Source organism: Scyliorhinus torazame, chromosome 4 (assembly GCF_047496885.1).
Source record: "Scyliorhinus torazame isolate Kashiwa2021f chromosome 4, sScyTor2.1, whole genome shotgun sequence".
Taxonomy (NCBI): domain Eukaryota; kingdom Metazoa; phylum Chordata; class Chondrichthyes; order Carcharhiniformes; family Scyliorhinidae; genus Scyliorhinus; species Scyliorhinus torazame.
Window position 1 is genome coordinate 340019967 of NC_092710.1, and position 23726 is coordinate 340043692.

General features: G+C 50.2%; 1 protein-coding gene across 2 annotated transcripts in view; it reads right to left on the minus strand.

The window, feature by feature from the left end:
* mia3 (MIA SH3 domain ER export factor 3) overlaps nt 1-23726 on the minus strand; it is a 202134-nt gene that overhangs the window by 75055 nt on the left and 103353 nt on the right. For both annotated transcript variants that reach the window (XM_072500262.1, XM_072500261.1), the window contains exon 20: nt 1133-1193. In XM_072500262.1, the coding sequence (XP_072356363.1) occupies nt 1133-1193 (61 nt within the window). The remainder of the gene's footprint in view (nt 1-1132; nt 1194-23726) is intronic.

Below are 23726 nucleotides of genomic sequence, written 5' to 3' on the forward strand. Positions count from 1 at the left end.
ATCTGTCCTATATCTATCTTCCCTCAATTTAAAGCTATGTCCCCTTGTCCTAGACATCACCATCCGAGGAAAAAGGCTCTCACTGTCCACCCTATCCAATCCTCTGATCATCTTGTATGCCTCAATTAAGTCACCTCTTAACCTTCTTCTCTCTAACGAAAACAGCCTTAAGTCCCTCAGCCTTTCCTCATAAGATCTTCCCTCCATACCAGGCAACATTCTGACCAGGGCAGCACTGGAATAGCCGAGCGACAAAGGCATGGATTTCTATCTTTTTCATGCACTCTATATTCAGGCTCGATCTGCTCTACATTCGGCTCGATCTGCTCTACATTCGGCTCGATCTGCTCTACATTCGGCTCGATCTGCTCTACATTCGGCTCGATCTGCTCTACATTCGGCTCGATCTGCTCTACATTCGGCTCGATCTGCTCTACATTCGGCTCGATCTGCTCTACATTCGGCTCGATCTGCTCTACATTCGGCTCGATCTGCTCTACATTCGGCTCGATCTGCTCTACATTCGGCTCGATCTGCTCTACATTCGGCTCGATCTGCTCTACATTCAACTCGACCTGCTCTACATTCAACTCTACCTGCTCAACATTCAACTCGACCTGCTCAACATTCAACTCGACCTGCTCAACATTCAACTCGACCTGCTCAACATTCAACTCGACCTGCTCAACATTCAACTCGACCTGCTCAACATTCGACTCGACCTGCTCAACATTCGACTCGACCTGCTCAACATTCGACTCGACCTGCTCTATATTCGACTCAACCTGCTCTATATTCGACTCAACCTGCTCTATATTCAACTCAACCTGCTCTATATTCAACTCAACCTGCTCTATATTCAACTCAACCTGCTCTATATTCAACTCAACCTGCTCTATATTCAACTCAACCTGCTCTATATTCAACTCAACCTGCTCTATATTCAACTCAACCTGCTTTTGTGTCATGACCTCTGGATTCATCAGTACTGTGGCCGTGTTAAGAAAGTACAGGTTTGGGGCCAGGAGTCACCAACTTCAGGTTAGAAACAAAAAGCAAAATCTACCCTACTCCCTGATTCCTCAAAGACTCAATGCTATAATTGAGCATTAGAGAACACCTTCCCAGTTACCTGATTTTTGAATGATCTCTCAGTCTTCTGCAGTTCTCCTTCCATTTCCTGAATTCTTTGCCTGTTGAGGCAAAAAGACCATTAGCAAAACAAAAGGAATTCTTCCAGCGTACGCAAGGACCATGGCTTAGAACATATACCAGAAAAAAACTATGGTGGTTTTGGAAGGAGTACAGGTGTATGAAAAGCTACAATGTACAGAGAGAATGACCGTTTACAAAAGATGCTGAGAGATTAATGAAGTGTGTAGTGATCTGTACATCTGTACATACACCTGCACATACACCAGGGACTGCAGAGAGATGTAACAACCACAGCATCACTAGAGGGCATCAGAGACGGGTATAAAGGGTCCAGCCCAAGGTAAGATCTGCCTCTTTCAGAAGCACAGGGCTGGTGAGCAGCAGCAGACAGAGACAGCTCAGCATAGGCAGTTTACCTTAGCTTCACTGGTCATACCTCTTGACTGTATTATATCTAGTTAAGCTCTGGAAACAGAACAAACCCTTGAGTAAAGTATAACTGGAAGTCTACAATCTTTATTCAGACTTAGAGAATCATCCATCATATTTGGAGAATAAGGTTTCATTAACAGACCACACAAGTGAAATATCATGTCTAATTTTGGACATGAATGTACAAAAGAAGCAATTAGACTCCAGGAGGTGGAAGGGACGCAGTCCAGGAGACGACAACTTTATACAACATTCTTGATGTAGTGAGATGACCAAAATATGACTTCAAGCCACATGAGATATTTGGGAAGATGACCAAAAGCTTGTTCAAAGATGTAGCTTTTTAGGAGCCCTTAAAAGGAGAGGCTCAGAGGTGGAGAGGCTCAAGGAAGGAATCTGAGTTTACAGCCTTGGCAGCTGGAAGCATGGCCGCTAATGGTAGAGTGATTAAAATCAACAATGAGAAGAAGATCAGAGTTGGAAGATCACAGAGATCTAAGGGATGTGGGATTGGAGGAGGTTAGATAGTGAATCGTAAGGTCCATGAAGGAGTTTGCAAATCATTGAGAATTTTAAAATCAAGCTGCTGATTCATGAGAAGTCAATCAAAGTCTTCGAGCACTGGGGTCATAGGTAAATGAGCCTTGGTGTGAGGTAGGATACAGACAGCAGAGTTCTGGAGGACTTCAAATTTAGACGGTGGAAGGCTTGGCAGAACCTATCCCCGGTGCCAAGGATCTGAAATGAGGAAAGGTTGGAGAAACTTGGGCTGATGACTCACAGTAGAGCTCAGAGGTATACAATATTGCAACGGTACACAAAATGGTAAATCTAGTGCTTCATTCTAAACTAAACTGGATGCGCCAGGATTCAAACTTTCACATGGAGCAACCCACACGTGGAATGGATTTCCAGATTGTGTAGTGGGGGCAAAAACCTTGGAATAAATTCAGAATCAAGACAGATCGTACTGGGCGAGAGATAAAGGGAGCAGGTGGTTTTACCTGAATGGATGAAGTAGGATGACTTTTTCGGCGGGAATTCAGCTGTTGGAGTGGGCGGAGCTACAGAGTCGAGCGGTGAGTATTTAAACCAGCTGCTTCGCGGATTTGAGTCTTTTCGGCGGGAATTCAGCTGTTGGGGTGGGCGGAGCTACAGAGTCGAGCACTGAGTATTTAAACTAGCTGCTTCGCGGATTTGAGTCTTTTCGGCGGGAATTCAGCTGTTGGAGTGGGCGGAGCTACAGAGTCGAGCGGTATTTAAACTAGCTGCTTCGCGGATTTGAGTCTTTTCAGCGGAAATTCAGCTGTTGGAGTGGGCGGAGCTACAAAGTCGAGCGGTGAGTATTTAAACTAGCTGCTTCGCGGATCCGAGACTTTTCGGCGGGAATTCAGCTGTTGGAGTGGGCGGAGCTACAGAGTCGAGCACTGAGTATTTAAACTAGCTGCTTCGCGGATTTGAGTCTTTTCGGCGGGAATTCAGCTGTTGGGGTGGGCGGAGCTACAGAGTCGAGCGGTGAGTATTTAAACTCGCTGCTTCGCGGATTTGAGTCTTTTCGGTGGGAATTCAGCTGTTGGGGAGGGCGGAGCTACAGAGTCGAGCAGTATTTAAACTAGCTGCTTCGTGGATTTAAGTCTTTTCGGCGGGAATTCAGCTGTTGGGGTGGGCGGAGCTACAGAGTCGAGCGGTGAGTATTTAAACCAGCTGCTTCGCGGATTCGAGTCTTTTCGGCGGGAATTCAGCTGTTGGGGAGGGCGGAGCTACAGAGTCGAGCTGTATTTAAACTGGCTGCTTCGTGGATTTGAATCTTTTCGGCGGGAATTCAGCTGTTGGAGTGGGCGGAGCTACAGAGTCGAGCGGTATTTAAACTAGCTGCTTCGCGGATTTGAGACTTTTCAGCGGGAATTCAGCTGTTGGAGTGGGCGGAGCTACAGAGTCGGGCGGTGAGTATTTAAACTAGCTGCTTCGTGGATTTAAGTCTTTTCGGCGGGAATTCAGCTGTTGGAGTGGGCGGAGCTACAGAGTCGAGCGGTGAGTATTTAAACTAGCTGCTTCGCGGGTTCTAGTCTTTTCGGCGGGAATTCAGCTGTTGGAGTGGGCGGAGCTACAGAGTCGAGCTGTATTTAAACTGGCTGCTTCGTGGATTTGAGTCTTTTCGGCGGGAATTCAGCTGTTGGAGTGAGCGGAGCTACAGAGTCGTGCGGTATTTAAACTAGCTGTTTCGCGGGTTAGAGTCTTTTCGGCGGGAATTCAGCTGTTGGAGTGGGCGGAGCTACAGAGTAGAGCGGTGAGTATTTAAACCAGCTGCTTCGTGGATTCGAGTCTTTTCGGCGGGAATTCAGCTGTTGGAGTGGGCGGAGCTACAGAGTCGAGCGGTGAGTATTTAAACCAGCTGCTTCGTGGATTTGAGTCTTTTCGGCGGGAATTCAGCTGTTGGGGAGGGCGGAGGTACAGAGTCGAGCGGTATTTAAACTAGCTGCTTCGCGGATCCGAGACTTTTCAGCGGGAATTCAGCTGTTGGAGTGGGCGGAGCTACAGAGTCGAGCGGTGAGTATTTAAACCAGCTGCTTCGTGGATTTGAGTCTTTTCAGCGGGAATTCAGCTGTTGGAGTGGGCGGAGCTACAGAGTCGAGCGGTGAGTATTTAAACTAGCTGCTTCGCGGATTTGAGTCTTTTCGGCGGGAATTCAGCTGTTGGAGTGGGCGGAGCTACAGAGTCGAGCGGTGAGTATTTAAACTAGCTGCTTCGCGGATCCGAGACTTTTCAGCGGGAATTCAGCTGTTGGAGTGGGCGGAGCTACAGAGTCGAGCGGTGAGTATTTAAACTAGCTGCTTCGTGGATTTGAGTCTTTTCAGCGGGAATTCAGCTGTTGGAGTGGGCGGAGCTACAGAGTCGAGCGGTGAGTATTTAAACTAGCTGCTTCGCGGGTTCTAGTCTTTTCGGCGGGAATTCAGCTGTTGGAGTGGGCGGAGCTACAGAGTCGAGCTGTATTTAAACTGGCTGCTTCGTGGATTTGAGTCTTTTCGGCGGGAATTCAGCTGTTGGGGAGGGCGGAGCTACAGAGTCGAGCGGTGAGTATTTAAACTAGCTGCTTTGTGGATTTGAGTCTTTTCGGCGGGAATTCAGCTGTTGGGGTGGGCGGAGCTACAGAGTCGAGCGGTGAGTATTTAAACCAGCTGCTTCGCGGATTTGAGTCTTTTCAGCGGGAATTCAGCTGTTGGAGTGGGCGGAGCTACAGAGTCGAGCGGTATTTAAACTAGCTGCTTCGTGGATTTGAGTCTTTTCAGCGGGAATTCAGCTGTTGGAGTGGGCGGAGCTACAGAGTCGAGCGGTGAGTATTTAAACCAGCTGCTTCGCGGATTTGAGTCTTTTCAGCGGGAATTCAGCTGTTGGAGTGGGCGGAGCTACAGAGTCGAGCGGTATTTAAACTAGCTGCTTCGTGGATTCGAGTCTTTTCGGTGGGAATTCAGCTGTTGGAGTGGGCGGAGCTACAGAGTCGAGCGGTGAGTATTTAAACTAGCTGCTTCGCGGATTTGAGTCTTTTCGGCGGGAATTCAGCTGTTGGGGAGGGCGGAGCTACAGAGTCGAGCGGTGAGTATTTAAACTAGCTGCTTCGTGGATTTGAGTCTTTTCAGCGGGAATTCAGCTGTTGGGGAGGGCGGAGCTACAGAGTCGAGCGGTGAGTATTTAAACTAGCTGCTTCGTGGATTTGAGTCTTTTCAGCGGGAATTCAGCTGTTGGGGAGGGCGGAGCTACAGAGTCGAGCAGTATTTAAACTCGCTGCTTCACAGATTCGAGTCTTTTCGGCGGGAATTCAGCTGTTGGGGAGGGCGGAGCTACAGAGTCGAGCGGTGAGTATTTAAACTAGCTGCTTCGTGGATTTGAGTCTTTTCGGCGGGAATTCAGCTGTTGGAGTGGGCGGAGCTACAGAGTCGAGCGGTGAGTATTTAAACCAGCTGCTTCGTGGATTTGAGTCTTTTCGGCGGGAATTCAGCTGTTGGAGTGGGCGGAGCTACAGAGTAGAGCGGTGAGTATTTAAACTAGCTGCTTCGCGGATTCGAGTCTTTTCGGCGGGAATTCAGCTGTTGGAGTGGGCGGAGCTACAGAGTCGAGCGGTGAGTATTTAAACCAGCTGCTTCGTGGATTTGAGTCTTTTCGGTGGGAATTCAGCTGTTGTGGTGGGCGGAGGTACAGAGTCGAGCGGTATTTAAACTAGCTGCTTCGTGGATTTGAGTCTTTTCGGTGGGAATTCAGCTGTTGGGGAGGGCGGAGCTACAGAGTCGAGCGGTGAGTATTTAAACCAGCTGCTTCGTGGATTTGAGTCTTTTCGGTGGGAATTCAGCTGTTGGGGAGGGCGGAGCTACAGAGTCGAGCTGTATTTAAACTGGCTGCTTCGCGGATTTGAGTCTTTTCGGTGGGAATTCAGCTGTTGTGGTGGGCGGAGGTACAGAGTCGAGCGGCATTTAAACTAGCTGCTTCGTGGATTTGAGTCTTTTCAGCGGGAATTCAGCTGTTGGGGAGGGCGGAGCTACAGAGTCGAGCGGTGAGTATTTAAACCAGCTGCTTCGCGGATTTGAGTCTTTTCAGCGGGAATTCAGCTGTTGGAGTGGGCGGAGCTACAGAGTCGAGCGGTGAGTATTTAAACTGGCTGCTTCGTGGATTTGAGTCTTTTCAGCGGGAATTCAGCTGTTGGAGTGGGCGGAGCTACAGAGTCGGGCGGTGAGTATTTAAACCAGCTGCTTCGCGGATTTGAGTCTTTTCAGCGGGAATTCAGCTGTTGGAGTGGGCGGAGCTACAGAGTCGGGCGGTGAGTATTTAAACTAGCTGCTTCGTGGATTTGAGTCTTTTCGGCGGGAATTCAGCTGTTGGGGTGGGCGGAGCTACAGAGTCGAGCGGTGAGTATTTAAACTAGCTGCTTCGCGGATTTGAGTCTTTTCAGCGGGAATTCAGCTGTTGGAGTGGGCGGAGGTACAGAGTCGAGCGGCATTTAAACTAGCTGCTTCGTGGATTTGAGTCTTTTCAGCGGGAATTCAGCTGTTGGGGAGGGCGGAGCTACAGAGTCGGGCGGTGAGTATTTAAACCAGCTGCTTTGTGGATTTGAGTCTTTTCGGCGGGAATTCAGCTGTTGGAGTGGGCGGAGCTACAGAGTCGGGCGGTGAGTATTTAAACTAGCTGCTTCGCGGATTTGAGACTTTTCAGCGGGAATTCAGCTGTTGGAGTGGGCGGAGCTACAGAGTAGAGCGGTGAGTATTTAAACCAGCTGCTTCGTGGATTTGAGTCTTTTCAGCGGGAATTCAGCTGTTGGAGTGGGCGGAGCTACAGAGTCGAGCGGCATTTAAACTAGCTGCTTCGCGGATTTGAATCTTTTCAGCGGGAATTCAGCTGTTGGGGAGGGCGGAGCTACAGAGTCGAGCGGTGAGTATTTAAACTAGCTGCTTCGTGGATTTGAGTCTTTTCGGCGGGAATTCAGCTGTTGGAGTGGGCGGAGCTACAGAGTCGAGCGGTGAGTATTTAAACCAGCTGCTTCGTGGATTTGAGTCTTTTCGGCGGGAATTCAGCTGTTGGAGTGGGCGGAGCTACAGAGTCGAGCGGTGAGTATTTAAACCAGCTGCTTCGTGGATTTGAGTCTTTTCGGTGGGAATTCAGCTGTTGTGGTGGGCGGAGGTACAGAGTCGAGCTGTATTTAAACCAGCTGCTTCGTGGATTTGAGTCTTTTCGGTGGGAATTCAGCTGTTGGAGTGGGCGGAGCTACAGAGTCGAGCTGTATTTAAACTGGCTGCTTCGTGGATTTGAGTCTTTTCGGTGGGAATTCAGCTGTTGGGGAGGGCGGAGCTACAGAGTCGAGCTGTATTTAAACTGGCTGCTTCGCGGATTTGAGTCTTTTCGGTGGGAATTCAGCTGTTGTGGTGGGCGGAGGTACAGAGTCGAGCGGCATTTAAACTAGCTGCTTCGTGGATTTGAGTCTTTTCAGCGGGAATTCAGCTGTTGGGGAGGGCGGAGCTACAGAGTCGAGCGGTGAGTATTTAAACCAGCTGCTTCGCGGATTTGAGTCTTTTCAGCGGGAATTCAGCTGTTGGGGTGGGCGGAGCTACAGAGTCGAGCGGTGAGTATTTAAACTAGCTGCTTCGCGGATTTGAGTCTTTTCGGCGGGAATTCAGCTGTTGGGGTGGGCGGAGGTACAGAGTCGAGCGGCATTTAAACTAGCTGCTTCGTGGATTTGAGTCTTTTCAGCGGGAATTCAGCTGTTGGGGAGGGCGGAGCTACAGAGTCGGGCGGTGAGTATTTAAACCAGCTGCTTTGTGGATTTGAGTCTTTTCGGCGGGAATTCAGCTGTTGGAGTGGGCGGAGCTACAGAGTCGGGCGGTGAGTATTTAAACTAGCTGCTTCGTGGATTTGAGTCTTTTCGGCGGGAATTCAGCTGTTGGGGAGGGCGGAGCTACAGAGTCGAGCGGTATTTAAACTAGCTGCTTCGCGGATTTGAGTCTTTTCGGCGGGAATTCAGCTGTTGGAGTGGGCGGAGCTACAGAGTAGAGCGGTGAGTATTTAAACCAGCTGCTTCGTGGATTTGAGTCTTTTCAGCGGGAATTCAGCTGTTGGAGTGGGCGGAGCTACAGAGTCGAGCGGTATTTAAACTAGCTGCTTCGCGGATTTGAATCTTTTCAGCGGGAATTCAGCTGTTGGAGTGGGCGGAGCTACAGAGTCGAGCGGTGAGTATTTAAACCAGCTGCTTCGCGGATTTGAGTCTTTTCAGCGGGAATTCAGCTGTTGGGGAGGGCGGAGCTACAGAGTCGGGCGGTGAGTATTTAAACTAGCTGCTTCGCGGATTTGAGTCTTTTCGGCGGGAATTCAGCTGTTGGAGTGGGCGGAGCTACAGAGTCGAGCTGTATTTAAACTAGCTGCTTCATGGATTTGAATCTTTTCGGCGGGAATTCAGCTGTTGGGGAGGGCGGAGGTACAGAGTCGAGCGGTGAGTATTTAAACTAGCTGCTTCGTGGATTTGAGTCTTTTCGGCGGGAATTCAGCTGTTGGGGTGGGCGGAGGTACAGAGTCGAGCTGTATTTAAACTAGCTGCTTCGTGGATTTGAGTCTTTTCAGCGGGAATTCAGCTGTTGGAGTGGGCGGAGCTACAGAGTAGAGCGGTGAGTATTTAAACTAGCTGTTTCGCGGGTTAGAGTCTTTTCGGTGGGAATTCAGCTGTTGGAGTGGGCGGAGCTACAGAGTAGAGCGGTGAGTATTTAAACCAGCTGCTTCACGGATTCGAGTCTTTTCGGCGGGAATTCAGCTGTTGGAGTGGGCGGAGCTACAGAGTCGAGCGGTGAGTATTTAAACTAGCTGCTTCGTGGATTTGAGTCTTTTCAGCGGGAATTCAGCTGTTGGAGTGGGCGGAGCTACAGAGTCGAGCGGTGAGTATTTAAACTAGCTGCTTCGTGGATTTGAGTCTTTTCGGCGGGAATTCAGCTGTTGGAGTGGGCGGAGCTACAGAGTCGAGCTGTATTTAAACTAGCTGCTTCATGGATTTGAATCTTTTCGGCGGGAATTCAGCTGTTGGGGAGGGCGGAGGTACAGAGTCGAGCGGTGAGTATTTAAACTAGCTGCTTCGTGGATTTGAGTCTTTTCGGCGGGAATTCAGCTGTTGGGGTGGGCGGAGGTACAGAGTCGAGCGGTATTTAAACTAGCTGCTTCGCGGATCTGAGACTTTTCAGCGGGAATTCAGCTGTTGGAGTGGGCGGAGCTACAGAGTCGAGCGGTATTTAAACTAGCTGCTTCGTGGATTTGAGTCTTTTCGGCGGGAATTCAGCTGTTGGGGAGGGCGGAGCTACAGAGTCGAGCGGTGAGTATTTAAACTAGCTGCTTCGTGGATTTGAGTCTTTTCGGCGGGAATTCAGCTGTTGGAGTGGGCGGAGCTACAGAGTCGAGCGGTGAGTATTTAAACTAGCTGCTTCGTGGATTTGAGTCTTTTCAGCGGGAATTCAGCTGTTGGGGAGGGCGGAGCTACAGAGTCGAGCGGTGAGTATTTAAACTGGCTGCTTTGTGGATTTGAGTCTTTTCGGCGGGAATTCAGCTGTTGGGGTGGGCGGAGGTACAGAGTCGAGCGGTATTTAAACCAGCTGCTTCGCGGATCCGAGACTTTTCAGCGGGAATTCAGCTGTTGGAGTGGGCGGAGCTACAGAGTCGAGCTGTATTTAAACTAGCTGCTTCGTGGATTCGAGTCTTTTCGGCGGGAATTCAGCTGTTGGAGTGGGCGGAGCTACAGAGTAGAGCGGTGAGTATTTAAACTAGCTGCTTCGTGGATTTGAGTCTTTTCGGCGGGAATTCAGCTGTTGGAGTGGGCGGAGCTACAGAGTCGAGCGGTGAGTATTTAAACTAGCTGCTTCGGGGATTTGAGTCTTTTCGGCGGGAATTCAGCTGTTGGAGTGGGCGGAGCTACAGAGTCGAGCACTGAGTATTTAAACTAGCTGCTTCGTGGATTTGAGTCTTTTCGGCGGGAATTCAGCTGTTGGGGTGGGCGGAGCTACAGAGTCGAGCGGTATTTAAACTAGCTGCTTCGCGGATTTGAGTCTTTTCAGCGGGAATTCAGCTGTTGGGGTGGGCGGAGCTACAGAGTCGAGCGGTATTTAAACTAGCTGCTTCGCGGATTTGAGTCTTTTCGGCGGGAATTCAGCTGTTGGAGTGGGCGGAGCTACAGAGTCGAGCGGTGAGTATTTAAACTGGCTGCTTTGTGGATTTGAGTCTTTTCGGCGGGAATTCAGCTGTTGGGGAGGGCGGAGCTACAGAGTCGAGCGGTGAGTATTTAAACTAGCTGCTTCGCGGATTCGAGTCTTTTCGGCGGGAATTCAGCTGTTGGAGTGGGCGGAGCTACAGAGTCGAGCGGTGAGTATTTAAACTCGCTGCTTCGCGGATTCGAGTCTTTTCGGCGGGAATTCAGCTGTTGGAGTGGGCGGAGCTACAGAGTCGAGCGGTGAGTATTTAAACCAGCTGCTTCGTGGATTCGAGTCTTTTCGGCGGGAATTCAGCTGTTGGAGTGGGCGGAGCTACAGAGTAGAGCGGTGAGTATTTAAACTAGCTGCTTCGCGGATTTGAGTCTTTTCGGCGGGAATTCAGCTGTTGGAGTGGGCGGAGGTACAGAGTAGAGCGGTGAGTATTTAAACCAGCTGCTTCGCGGATTCGAGTCTTTTCGGCGGGAATTCAGCTGTTGGAGTGGGCGGAGCTACAGAGTAGAGCGGTGAGTATTTAAACCAGCTGCTTCGCGGATTCGAGTCTTTTCGGCGGGAATTCAGCTGTTGGAGTGGGCGGAGCTACAGAGTAGAGCGGTGAGTATTTAAACCAGCTGCTTCGCGGATTCGAGTCTTTTCGGCGGGAATTCAGCTGTTGGAGTGGGCGGAGCTACAGAGTAGAGCGGTGAGTATTTAAACCAGCTGCTTCGCGGATTCGAGTCTTTTCGGCGGGAATTCAGCTGTTGGGGTGGGCGGAGCTACAGAGTAGAGCGGTGAGTATTTAAACCAGCTGCTTCGCGGATTTGAGTCTTTTCGGCGGGAATTCAGCTGTTGGAGTGGGCGGAGGTACAGAGTAGAGCGGTGAGTATTTAAACTAGCTGCTTCGTGGATTTGAATCTTGGCGGGAATTTAGTTGTTGGAGTGGGCGGAGCTGCTTCGCGGCTTAAACAGCGGCCACAGGGTCTTTGGGGATAAATTTGAAGAGTGACATCGCAGCAAAGCAGTGACCTGACCGGCTGGTAAGGAAAGTGCTCCAATTAGTAGTTGGGAGAAATTTAACTCTTCGTGTGTTGGTAAGTATTGTGATTGGTAAGAAAAAATTTTCTTCCTTTCATTTATTCATTATTTGATATTATATTTGTAATCAGTTACGGTAAAGTGTAAAATTGGCAAGAGATGCCTTCCGGGTACGGCTATGCCTAGGTAGGTCGCACGTTTGGCAGCTCCCGCCGGGAACGGACTTTTGGGTTCGCCAGAGGGGCCCCAACGGCAATTGTTCGACGGCTTCCAGTGTGGGAAGGTGACAGCAAGGTTCCCCCGACATGATATGGATTGGACCAGGAGAGGAGCGGTGAAAAAAGTGATCTTGAGGCAGCGAAAAGTGAGAGGGAGGAAAAGCAAGATGGCGGCGGGTGGAGACCAAGCAGCATGGGCGCAGTGGTCGCAGGAGCAGCAGCAGGAGTTTCTTAAACGCTGCTTTGACGAGCTGAAGACAGAAATGCTGGCGCCAATGAAGGCGGCGATTGAGAAGCTTGTGGAGACCCAGAAGACCCAAGGGGCAGCAATCCGGGAGGTGCGGCAAAAAGCCTCGGAGAACGAGGATGAGATCTTGGGCCTGGCGGTGAAGGTGGAGGCGCTGCACAAGAGGTGGGCGGAAAAATTTGAGGACCTGGAGAATAGGTAGAGGTGGAAGAATCTTCGGATTCTGGGTCTCCCTGAAGGAGTGGAGGGGCCCGATGCCGGGGCATATATGAGCACGATGCTCAATTCGCTGATGGGCGCGGGAGCTTTTCCGAGGCCCCTGGAGCTAGATGGGGCTCATCGGGTCCTGGCATGGACACCCAAAGCCAATGAGCCGCCACGAGCTGTAGTGGTGAGGTTCCACCGCTTTATGGACAGAGAGTGTGTCCTGAGATGGGCCAAGAAAGAGCGGAGCAGCCGGTGGGAGAACACGGAGATCCGAATTTACCAGGACTGGAGTGCGGAGGTGGCTAAGAGGGCTGGTATTAAACGGGCTAAGGCGGAGCTCCATCGGAAGGGGGTGAAGTTCGGTATGCTGCAGCCAGCGCGATTGTGGGTCACGTTCCAAGATCGGCACCACTATTTTGAAACGCCCGATGAGGCATGGAACTTTATACAAACTGAAAAGTTGGACTCAAATTGAGGGTTGGTCGTGGGGGGATGTTTACTGTGTTTATTGCGTATGGGGAATGTTCTGGGTTTGAGTGCTGGGGGGGATGGGTGAATGGATTTGATGTGGGGGCTGTGGGAGAGTGTGGGCATCGGTGTTGGAGGGGCAGGGCCCCACAGAGGAAGAGGGGGAGTGGAGGCGCGGGGATGGGGAGTTGGGGTAAGGCCGCAAAAAGGAGCTGCGCCAGAGGGGGCGGGGCCGGCTCAGGAAAGCGCGGGCTTTTTCCTGTGGTAGGGAAGGATGGGGGGGCGGTGCTGGAGAGGAGCGCACACTGACTGCCAAGGTATGGGGGGATTCTCACACTGGGGGGTCGATGGAATGGCGGGAGAGGCCGGGGTCTGCAGGAGTCAGCTGACTTACGGGAGTATCATGGGGGGAGCAAAATGGCTAGATGTGGATCTAGCGGGTGGAAGGGGGGGGGGAAACAGGGTTGCTGCTGCATTGGCCAAAAGGGAGCTGGAAGTAGGAGAGGTAGTCGGGGCGGGGGTCCGCCGCCTGGGGGACTGGAGGGTGTGGGAGGCGCGGGCACGTGGCTGGCCTAGAAAAGGAGATGGCTAGTCGGCAGGGGGCGGGGGAGGGGGGGGGGGGGGGAAGAGTAGCCCCACAATCCGGCTGATAACTTGGAATGTGAGGGGCCTGAACGGGCTGGTCAAGAGGGTCCGGGTGTTCGCGCACTTAGAGGGACTGAAGGCAGACGTGGTTATGCTCCAGGAGACACATCTGAAGGCGGCAGATCAGGTTAGGCTGAGAAAGGGATAGGTAGGGCAGGTCTTTCATTCAGGGCTGCATGCGAAGAACAGAGGGGTTGAAATACTGGTGGGGAAGCTGGGTGTCGTTTGAGGCAATGAATATTGTAGTGGATAATGGAGGTCGATTTGTGATGGTGAGCGGTAGGTTGCAGAGGGTGCGGATGGTACTGGTGAACGTATATGCCCCGAATTGGGATGATGTCGGATTCATTAAACACATGCTGGGTCCAGACGGAGTTCGACCTGTTGACCACAGGGAAAGCAGAGGCACAGTGGAGGAAAGCGCAGGCGTATGAATATGGGGAGAAGGCGAGTCGGATGCTGGCACACCAGCTTCGTAAGAGGGAGGCAGCGAGGGAGATAGCGAGGGAGATTGGTGGAGTTAAGGATAGAGGGGGGAAATACGGTGCGGAGTGCGGTGAGGATAAACAGGGTATTTAGTTACTTCTATGGGGATCTGTATAGGTCTGAGCCCCCAGCGGGGGAGGAGGGGATACGATGATTCTTAGATCAGCTGAGTTTCCCGAGGGTGGAGGAGGTGGCTGGTTTGGGGCGCCGATTGGGCTGGAGGAGCTGGTTAAAGGATTGGGGAGCATGCAGGCGGGTAAGACCCCGGGGCCGAATGGGTTCCCGGTTGAATTCTACAGGAAATACGTGGACCTGCCGGGCCCGTTGCTAGTGAGGACTTTCAATAAGGCGAGGGGGGGGGGGGGGGGAAGACCTTGCCCCCGACAATGTCTAAGGCGCTGATTTCTTTGATCCTGAAGCCGGACAAGAATCCACTGCAATGTGGGTGGTATAGACCGATCTCGCTCCTCAATGTTGATGCTAAGTTGCTGGCAAAGGTGCTGGCTACGAGAATTGAGGACTGTGTCCCGGGGGTGATTCATGAGGACCAGACGGGATTTGTGAAGGGTGGGCAATTAAATACAAATGTGCGGAGGCTCCTCAATGTGATTATGATGCTCCCGGTGAAGGGGGAAGCGGAGGTAGTGGCAGCTATGGACACGGAGAAGGCCTTTGACCGGGTGGAGTGGGAGTATCTTTGGGAAGTGCGGCGGAGGTTTGGGTTCGGGTAGGGGTTCATCAGCTGGGTCAGGCTGCTGTATAGAGCCCTGGTGGCGAGTGTGGCTACGAATCGGCGGAGGTCGGAGTACTTTCGGTTGTACTGGGGGACGAGGCAGGGGTGCCCCCTGTCCCCCTTGTTGTTTGCACTGGCAATTGAGCCTCTGGCCATGGCACAAAGGGAGCCCAGGAAATGGAGGGGACTGGTCCGGGGGGGGGGGGCAGGGGGGGGGGGGGGAAAGAGGAACACCGGGTGTCATTGTATGCTGACGACCTGTTGCTGTATGTGGCAGATCCAGTGGAGGGGATGGCGGAGGTCATGCGGATCCTAAGGGAGTTTGGGGACTTTTCGGGGTATAAATTCAACGTAGGGAAGAGTGAGCTCTTTGTGGTGCATTCAGGGGACCAGGGAAGGGGGCATAGACGAGCTACCACTGAAGAGGGCGGAAAGGAGCTTTCGGTACCTAGGGATCCAAGTAGCTAGGAGTTGGGGGGCCCTGCACAAGCTCAATTTGACGCGGTTGGTGGAGCAGATGGAGGAGGATTTTAAAAGGTGGGACATGCTGCCACTCTCACTAGCGGGTAGGGTGCAGTCGGTCAAAATGACGGTCCTCCCGAGGTTTCTCTTTGTGTTCCAGTGCCTTCCCATTATGATCCCCAAGGCCTTTTTCAAACGGGCAAGTAGGAGCATCATGGGTTTTGTGTGGGCGAATAAGACCCCGAGGGTGAAGAGTGTGTTTCTGGAGCGTAGCAGGACAGTGGGGGGCTGGCGCTGCCGAATTTGTGCGGCTATTATTGGGCAGCCAATGTGGCGATGATCCATAAGTGGGTAATGGAGGGAGAGATTAGAGATGGCGTCCTGTGTGGGCGCGAGCCTGAGGGCGCTGGCGACGGCACCGCTGTCGCTCTCGCCGACAAGGTACACCACGGTGGTGGCGGCGACGTTGAAGATCTGGGGGCAGTGGATGCGACACAGGGGCGAGGCGGGAGAATCATCGGTTCATCCTGGGAAGGATGGATGGGGGGTTTCGGAGCTGGCATCGGAAAGGGATTAGAAGAATGGGGGACCTGTTCATCGATGGGACGTTTGCGAGCCTAGGGGCGCTGGAGGAGAAGTTTGGGTTACCCCTGGTAACATGTTCAGGTACATGCAAGTGAGGGCGTTTGGGAGGTGGCAGGTGAGGGAATTCCCGCTGCTCCCGGCACAGGGGATTCAGGACAGGGTGATTTCGGGTGTATGGGTTGGAGAAGGCAAGGTTTCGGCGATTTACCAGGAGCTGAAGGAAGAGGAGGAGGCCTCAGTGGAGAGGTTAAAGGGCAAGTGGGAGGAGGAGCTGGGGGAGGAGATAGAAGAGGGTCTGTGGGCTGATGCCCTGAGTAGGGTTAATTCTTTCTCCTCTTGCGCCAGGCTCAGCCTAATTCAGTTCAAAGTTACTCACAGAGCCCATATGACAGGGGCGAGATTGAGTAGGTTCTTTGGAGTGGAGGACAGATGTGGGAGGTGCTCGGGAAGCCCGGCAAATCACGTCCATATGTTCTGGTCGTGCCCGGCACTGGATGGGTTTTGGAGGGGTTTTGCGAGGACTATGTCCAAGGTGGTGAACGCCCTGGTCAAGCCGAGCTGGGGGTTGGCATTATTTGGGGTAACGGACGAGCCGGGAGTGCAGGAGGCGAAAGAGGCCAGTATTCTGGCCTTTGCTTCCCTGGTAGCCCGGCGGAGGATTTTGCTATTATGGAAAGATGCGAAGGCCACTAGTGTGGAAGCTTGGATCGGTGACATGGCATGGTTCACCAAGCTGGAGAGGATAAAGTTTGCCTTGCGAGGGTCTGTGCAGGGGTTCCTCAGGCAGTGACAACTGTTCCTAGACTATCTCGCGGAGCGTTAGAGGGAGATCAGCAGCAGCAGCAGCCCAGGGGAGGGGGGGGGGCTTCCCTACTGGTGCTTTTAAATGTCATTTGGGGGGTTATCGTATATGGGGGAAATCCAATGTATAATTTTTGTATAATGTTTGATTGTTGTGTTCTTGTTTCTTTCTTTTTGTTGGGGGGGGGGGGTTGTTGAAAATCTGTTGAAAAGTTTGAATAAAAAAAAAAATATATATATATATTTATTTTTTTTAAATGGCAGGAGATCCCAGACCCGTGTTATGCTCCTCGCGCTCAATGTGAGAGTTCAGGGATTCGGCCGATGCCCCTGACTCCTTCATGTACGGGAAGTGCGTCCAGCTGCAGCTCCTGTTAGACCGCATGACGGCTCTGGAACTGCGGATGGACTCACTTTGGAGCATCCGCGATGCTGAGGAGGTCGTGGATAGCACGTTCAGTGAGTTGGTCACACCGCAGATTAGGATTGGTGAGGGAGACAGGGAATGGGTGACCAAAAGGCAGAGAAAGAGCAGGAAAGCAGTGCAGGTGTCCCCTGCGGTCATCTCCCTCCAAAACAGGTATACCGTTTTGGATACTGTTGGGGGAGATGACTCACCAGGGGAAGGCAGTAGTAGCCAGGCTCATGGCACCGTGGCTGGCTCTGCTGGACAGAAGGTGCGGGAAAAAGACTGGCAGGGCTATAGTCATAGGGGATTCAATCGTAAGGGGGGTAGACAGGGGTTTCTGTGGTCGAAAAAGAGACTCCCGAATGGTATGTTGCCTCTCGGGTCACGGGTCAGGGATGTCTCAGATCGGCTGCAGGACATACTGAAGGGGGAGGGTGAACAGCCAGTTGTCGTTGTGCATATAGGCACCAACAATATAGGTAAAAAACGGGATGAGGTCCTACAATCAGAATTTAGGGAGTTAGGAGCCAAGTTAAAAAGTAGGACCTCAAAGGTAGTAATCTTAGGATTGCTACCAGTGCCACGAGACAGTCAAGAGTAGAAATTCAAGAATAGTCAGAATAAATACATGGCTTGAGAGATGGTGCAGGAGGGAGGGGCTCAGATTTCTGGGACATTGGAACCGGTTCTGGGGGCGGTGGGACCATTGCAAATCGGATGGTCTACACCTGAGCAGGACTGGAACCAATGTTGCTAACACTGTTGGGGAGGTTTTAAACTAATGTGGCAGGTGGATGGGAACCAGATTAGGAAGTTAGAGGTCAGTAATGAGGCAGCAAGTAAAGCCAGTAAGGTACATAGAACATAGAAAATACAGCACAGAACAGGCCCTTCGGCCCACGATGTTGTGCCGAACCTTTGTCCTAGATTTATCATAGATTATAGATAATAAATAATATAATAAATAATAAATAGGTACTAGATAATAAACTCATTGTGACTATGGGGAAGAGTAGACAGGGAAGAGATGATGAACGCAAAGGGACAGGTGGTCTGAGGTGCATTTGTTTTAATGCGAGAAGTGTAGCAGGTAAGGCAGATGAACTCAGGGCTTGGATTAGTACCTGGGAATATGATGTTATTGGTATTACTGAGACTTGGTTGAGGGAAGGGCAAGATTGGCAACTAAATATCCCAGGGTATAGATGCTTCAGGAGGGATAGAGAGGGAGGTAAAAGGGGTGGAGGAGTTGCATTACTGGTCAGAGATGATATCACAGCTATGATTATGGAGGGCACTATGGAGGATTCGAGCACTGAGGTAATATGGGTAGAGCTAAGAAATAGGAAGGGTGCAGTAACATTGTTGGGACTTTACTACAAGCCTCCCAAAAGCGAGCATGAAGTAGAGGTACAAATATGTGGACAGATTATAGAAAAATGTAGGAGCAATAGGATGGCCGTGATGGGAGATTTTAACTTCCCCAACATTGAATGGGACTCATGTAGTGTTGGAGGCGTAGATGGAGCAGAATTTGTAAGGAGCATCCAGGAGAGTTTTTTTTAGAGCAGTATGTAAATAGTCCAACTCTGGAAGAGGCCATACTGGACCTGGTATTGGGGAATGATTCCAGCCAGGTGGTTGAAGTTTCAGTCGGTGATTACTTTGGGAATTGCGATCACAATTCCTTAAGTTTTAGAATACTCATGGACAAAGACGAGAGTGGTCCGAAAGGAAGAGTGCGAAATTGGGGAAAGGTCAAGTATAACAAAATTCGGCAGGAGCTAGGGAATGTGGATTGGGAGCAGCTGTTTAAGGGTAAATCCACATTTGAAATGTGGGAGTCTTTTAAGGAAAGGTTGATTAGAATGCAGGACAGACATGTCCCTGTGAAAATGAGGGATAGAAATGGCAAGATTAGGGAACCATGGATGATGGGTGGAATTGTGAGACTAGCCAAGATGAAAAAGGAAGCATACATAAGATCTAGGCGACTTAAAACTGTTAAAGCTTTGGAGGAATATTGGGAAAGTTGGACAAATCTCAAACGTGCAATAAAGAGGGCTAAAAGGGGTCATGAAATATCTTTGGCTAGCGTTAAGAAAAATCCCAAAGCCTTTTAATCGTATATAAGGAGCAAGAGAGTAACTAGAGAAAGGATTGGCCCACTCAAAGACAAAAGAGGGAATTTATGCGTGGAGTCAGAGGAAATGGGTGAGATTCTTAATGAGTACTTTGCATCGGTATTCACCAAGGAGAGGGACATGACGGATGGTGGGGTTAGGGATGGATGTTTAATTACTCTAGGTCAAGTCGGCATAAGGAAGGGGGAAGTTTTGGGTATTTTAAAAGGCATTAAGGTGGACAAGTCCCCAGGTCCGGATGGGATCTATCCTAGGTTACTGAGGGAAGCGAGGGACGAAATAGCTGGGGCCTTAACAGACATCTTTGCAGCATCCTTGAGCATAGGTGAGGTCTCGGAGCACTGGAGAATTGCTAATGTTGACCCTTTGTTTAAGAAGGGTAGCAGGGATAATCCAGGAATTATAGACCTGTGAGCTTGACGTCAGTGGTAGGCAAACTGTTGGAGAAGATACTGAGGGATAGGATCTATTCACATTTGGAAGAAAATAGACTTGTCAGTGATAGGCAGCATGGTTTTGTGCAGGGAGGGTCATGTCTTACAAACCTAATAGAATTCTTTGAGGAAGTGACAATGTTAATTGATGAGGGATGGGCTGTAGATGTCATATACATGGACCTCAGTAAGGCATTTGATAAAGTTTCCCCTGGCAGGCTGAATGGAAAAAGTGAAGTCGCATGGGGTTCAGGGTGTACTAGCTAGATGGATAAAGAACAGGCTGGGCACCAAAAGACAGAGAGTAGTGGTGGAAGAGAGTGTCTCAAAATGGAGAAAGGTGACTAATGGTGCTCCTCAGGGATCCGTGCTCGGACCACTGTTGTTTGTGATATACATGAATGATCTGGACGACGGTATAGGTGGTCTGATTAGCAAGTTTGCAGATGATACTAAGATTGGTGGAGTTGCAGATAGCGATGGGGACTGTCAGAGAATACAGCAAAATATAGATAGATTGGAGAGTTGCGCAGAGAAATGGCAGATGGAGTTCAATCCAGGCAAATGCGAGGCGATGCATTTTGGAAGATCCAATTCAAGAGCGGACTATACGGTCAATGGAAAAGTCCTGGGGAAAATTGATGTAGAGAGAGATCTGGGAGTTCAGGTCCATTGTACCCTGAAGGTGGCAACACAAGTCGATAGAGTGGTCAAGAAGGTATACAGCATGCTTGCCTTCATCGGACGGGGTATTGAGTACAAGAGTCAGCAAGTCACGTTACAGTTGTATCGGACTTTGGTTAGGCCACATTTGGAATACTGCGTGCAGTTCTGGTCACCACATTACCAAAAGGATGTGGATGATTTAGAGAGGGTGCAGGGGAGGTTCACCAGGATGTTGCCTGGTATACAGGGTGCTAGCTATGAAGAAAGGTTGAGTAGATGAGGATCAGTTTCTTTGTAAAGACGGAGGTTGAGGGGGGACCTAATTGAGGTCTACAAAATTGAGAGGTATGGACAGGGTAGATAGCAACAAGCTTTTTCCAAGAGTGGGGGTGTCAATTACAAGGGGTCACAATTCAAGGTGAGAGGGGGAAGGTTTAAGGGAGATTGCGTGGAAAATGTTTTACGCAGAGGGTGGTGGGTGCCTGGAACGCTTTGCCAGCGGAGGTGGTAGAGGCGGGCACGATAGCATCATTTAAGATGCATCTAAGCAGATATATGAACGGGGGGGGAACAGAGGGAAGTAGATCCTTGGAAAATAGGCGACAGGTTTAGATAAAGGATCTGGATCGGCGCAGGCTGGGAGGGCCAAAGGGCCTTTCCTGCACTGTAATTTTCTTTGTTCTTCTTCCTTGAGTCAAATAACTTCCCTCATCAGTGCTGACCCTGCAATTCCCCACCCACCATGCACAAATTATAACAAATTCACTAGAATTTAGACGAATGGGAGGGGACCTAATTGAAACATGTAAAATTCTGACAGGGCTGGACAGACTGGATGCAGGGATGTTGTTTCTTCTGGCTGCGAGGACTAGAACAAGCGGTCACAGTCTCAGAATGCGGGGTAGGTCATTTAGGACGGTGTGAGGAACTTCTTCACTCAGAGGGTGGTGAACCTGTGGAATTCTCTACCACAGAGGCTGTGGAGGTCAAGTTACAGAATATATTTAAGAAGGAAATAGATAGATTTCTGGACTCTAGGTGTCAAGAGGTATGGAGAGAGTGTTGGAGTATGGTATTGAGTTAAAGGACCAGCCATTATCATACTAAATGGCAGAACAGGCTCGAAGGGCAAATGGCCACTCCTGAGCCTACTTTCTACGTATCTAATAGAACATAGAACAATACAGCGCAGTACAGGCCCTTCGGCCCACGATGTTGCACCGAAACAAAAGCCATCTAACCTACACTATGCCATTGTCATCCATAGGTTTATCCAATAAACTTTTAAATGCCCTCAATGTTGGCGAGTTCACTACTGTAGCAGGTAGGGCATTCCACGGCCTCACTACTCTTTGCGTAAAGAACCTACCTCTGACCTCTGTCCTATATCTATTACCCCTCAGTTTAAAGTTATGTCCCCTCGTGCCAGCCATATCCATCCGCGGGAGAAGGCTCTCACTGTCCACCCTATCCAATCCCCTGATCATTTTGTATGCCTCTATTAAGTCTCCTCTTAACCTTGTTCTCTCCAACGAAAACAACCTCAAGTCCATCAGCCTTTCCTCATAAGATTTTCCCTCCATACCAGGCAACATCCTGGTAAATCTCCTCTGCACCCGCTCCTATAATGCGGTGACCAGAACTGTACGCAATACTCCAAATGCGGACGTACCAGAGTTCTGTACAGCTGCAACATGACCTCCCGACTCCGGAACTCAATCCCTCTACCAATAAAGGCCAACACACCATAGGCCTTCTTCACAACCCTATCAACCTGGGTGGCAACTTTCAGGGATCTATGTACATGGACACCTAGATCCCTCTGCTCATCCACACTTTCAAGAACTTTACCATTAGCCAAATATTCCGCATTCCTGTTATTCCTTCCAAAGTGAATCACCTCACACTTCTCTACATTAAACTCCATTTGCCACCTCTCAGCCCAGCTCTGCAGCTTATCTATATCCCTCTGTAACCTGCTACATCCTTCCACACTATCGACAACACCACCGACTTTAGTATCGTCTGCAAATTTACTCACCCACCCTTCTGCGCCTTCCTCTAGGTCATTGATAAAAATGACAAACAGCAACGGGCCCCAGAACAGATCCTTGTGGTACTCCACTTGTGACTGTACTCCATTCTGAACATTTCCCATCAACCACCACCCTCTGTCTTCTTTCAGCTAGCCAATTTCTGATCCACATCTCTAAATCACCCTCAATCCCCAGCCTCCGTATTTTTTGCAATAGCCTACCGTGGGGAACCTTATCAAACGCTTTGCTGAAATCCATATACACCACATCAACTGCTCTACCCTCGTCTACCTGTTCAGTCACCTTCTCAAAGAACTCAATAAGGTTTGTGAGGCATGACCTACCCTTCACAAAGCCATGCTGACTATCCCTGATCATATTATTCCTATCTAGATGATTATAAATCTTGTCTCTTATAATCCCCTCCAAGACTTTATCCACTACAGACGTGAGGCTCACCGGTCTATAGTTGCCGGGGTTGTCTCTGCTCCCCTTTTTGAACAAAGGGACCACATTTGCTGTCCTCCAGTCCTCTGGCACTATTCCTGTAGCCAATGATGACATAAAAATCAAAGCCAAAGGTCCAGCAATCTCTTCCCTGGCCTCCCAGAGAATCCTAGGATAAATCCCATCAGGTCTCGGGGACTTATCTATTTTCAGCCTGTCCAGAATTGCCAACACCTCTTCCCTACGTACCTCAATGCCATCTATTCTATTAGCCTGGGGCTCAGCATTCTCCTCCACAACATTATCTTTTTCCTGAGTGAATACTGACAAAAAATATTCATTTAGTATCTCGCCTATCTCTTCAGACTCCACACACAATTTCCCATCCCTGTCCTTGACTGGTCCTACTCTTTCCCTAGTCATTCGCTTATTCCTGACATACCTATCGAAAGCTTTTGGGTTTTCCTTGATCCTTCCTGTCACAATACTTCTCGTGTCCCCTCCTTGCACGTCTTAGCTCTCTCTTTAGATCCTTCCTCGCTACCTTGTAACTATCCATCGCCCCAACTGAAACTTCACACCTCATCTTCACATAGGCCTCCTTCTTCCTCTTAACAAGAGATTCCACTTCCTTGGTAAACCACGGTTCCCTCGCTCGACGCCTTCCTCCCTGTCTGACCGGTACATACTTATCAAGAACACGCAGTAGCTGATCCTTGAACAAGCCCCACTTATCCAGTGTGCCCAACACTTGCAGCCTACTTCTCCACCTTATCCCCCCCAAGTCACGTCTAATGGCATCATAATTGCCCTTCCCCCAGCTATAACTCTTGCCCTGTGGTGTATACTTATCCCTTTCCATCACTAACGTAAACGTCACCGAATTGTGGTCACTGTCCCCAAAGTGCTCTCCTACCTCCAAATCCAACACCTGGCCTGGTTCATTACCCAAAACCAAATCCAACGTGGCCTCGCCTCTTGTTGGCCTGTCAACATATTGTTTCAGGAAACCCTCCTGCACACACTGTACAAAAAAACGACCCATCTATTGTACTCGAACTATATCTTTTCCAGTCAATATTTGGAAAGTTAAAGTCTCCCATAATAACTACCCTGTTACTTTCGCTCATATCCAGAATCATCTTCGCCATCCTTTCCTCTACATCCCTAGAACTATTAGGAGGCCTATAAAAAACTCCCAACAGGGTGACCTCTCCTTTCCTGTTTCTAACTTCAGCCCATACTACCTCGGAAGATGAGTCCCCATCTAGCATCCTCTCCGCCACCGTAATACTGCTCTTGACTAGCAGCGCCACACCTCCCCCTCTTTTGCCTCCTTCTCTGAGCTTACTAAAACACCTAAACCCCGGAACCTGCAACATCCATTCCTGTCCCTGCTCTATCCATGTCTCCGAAATGG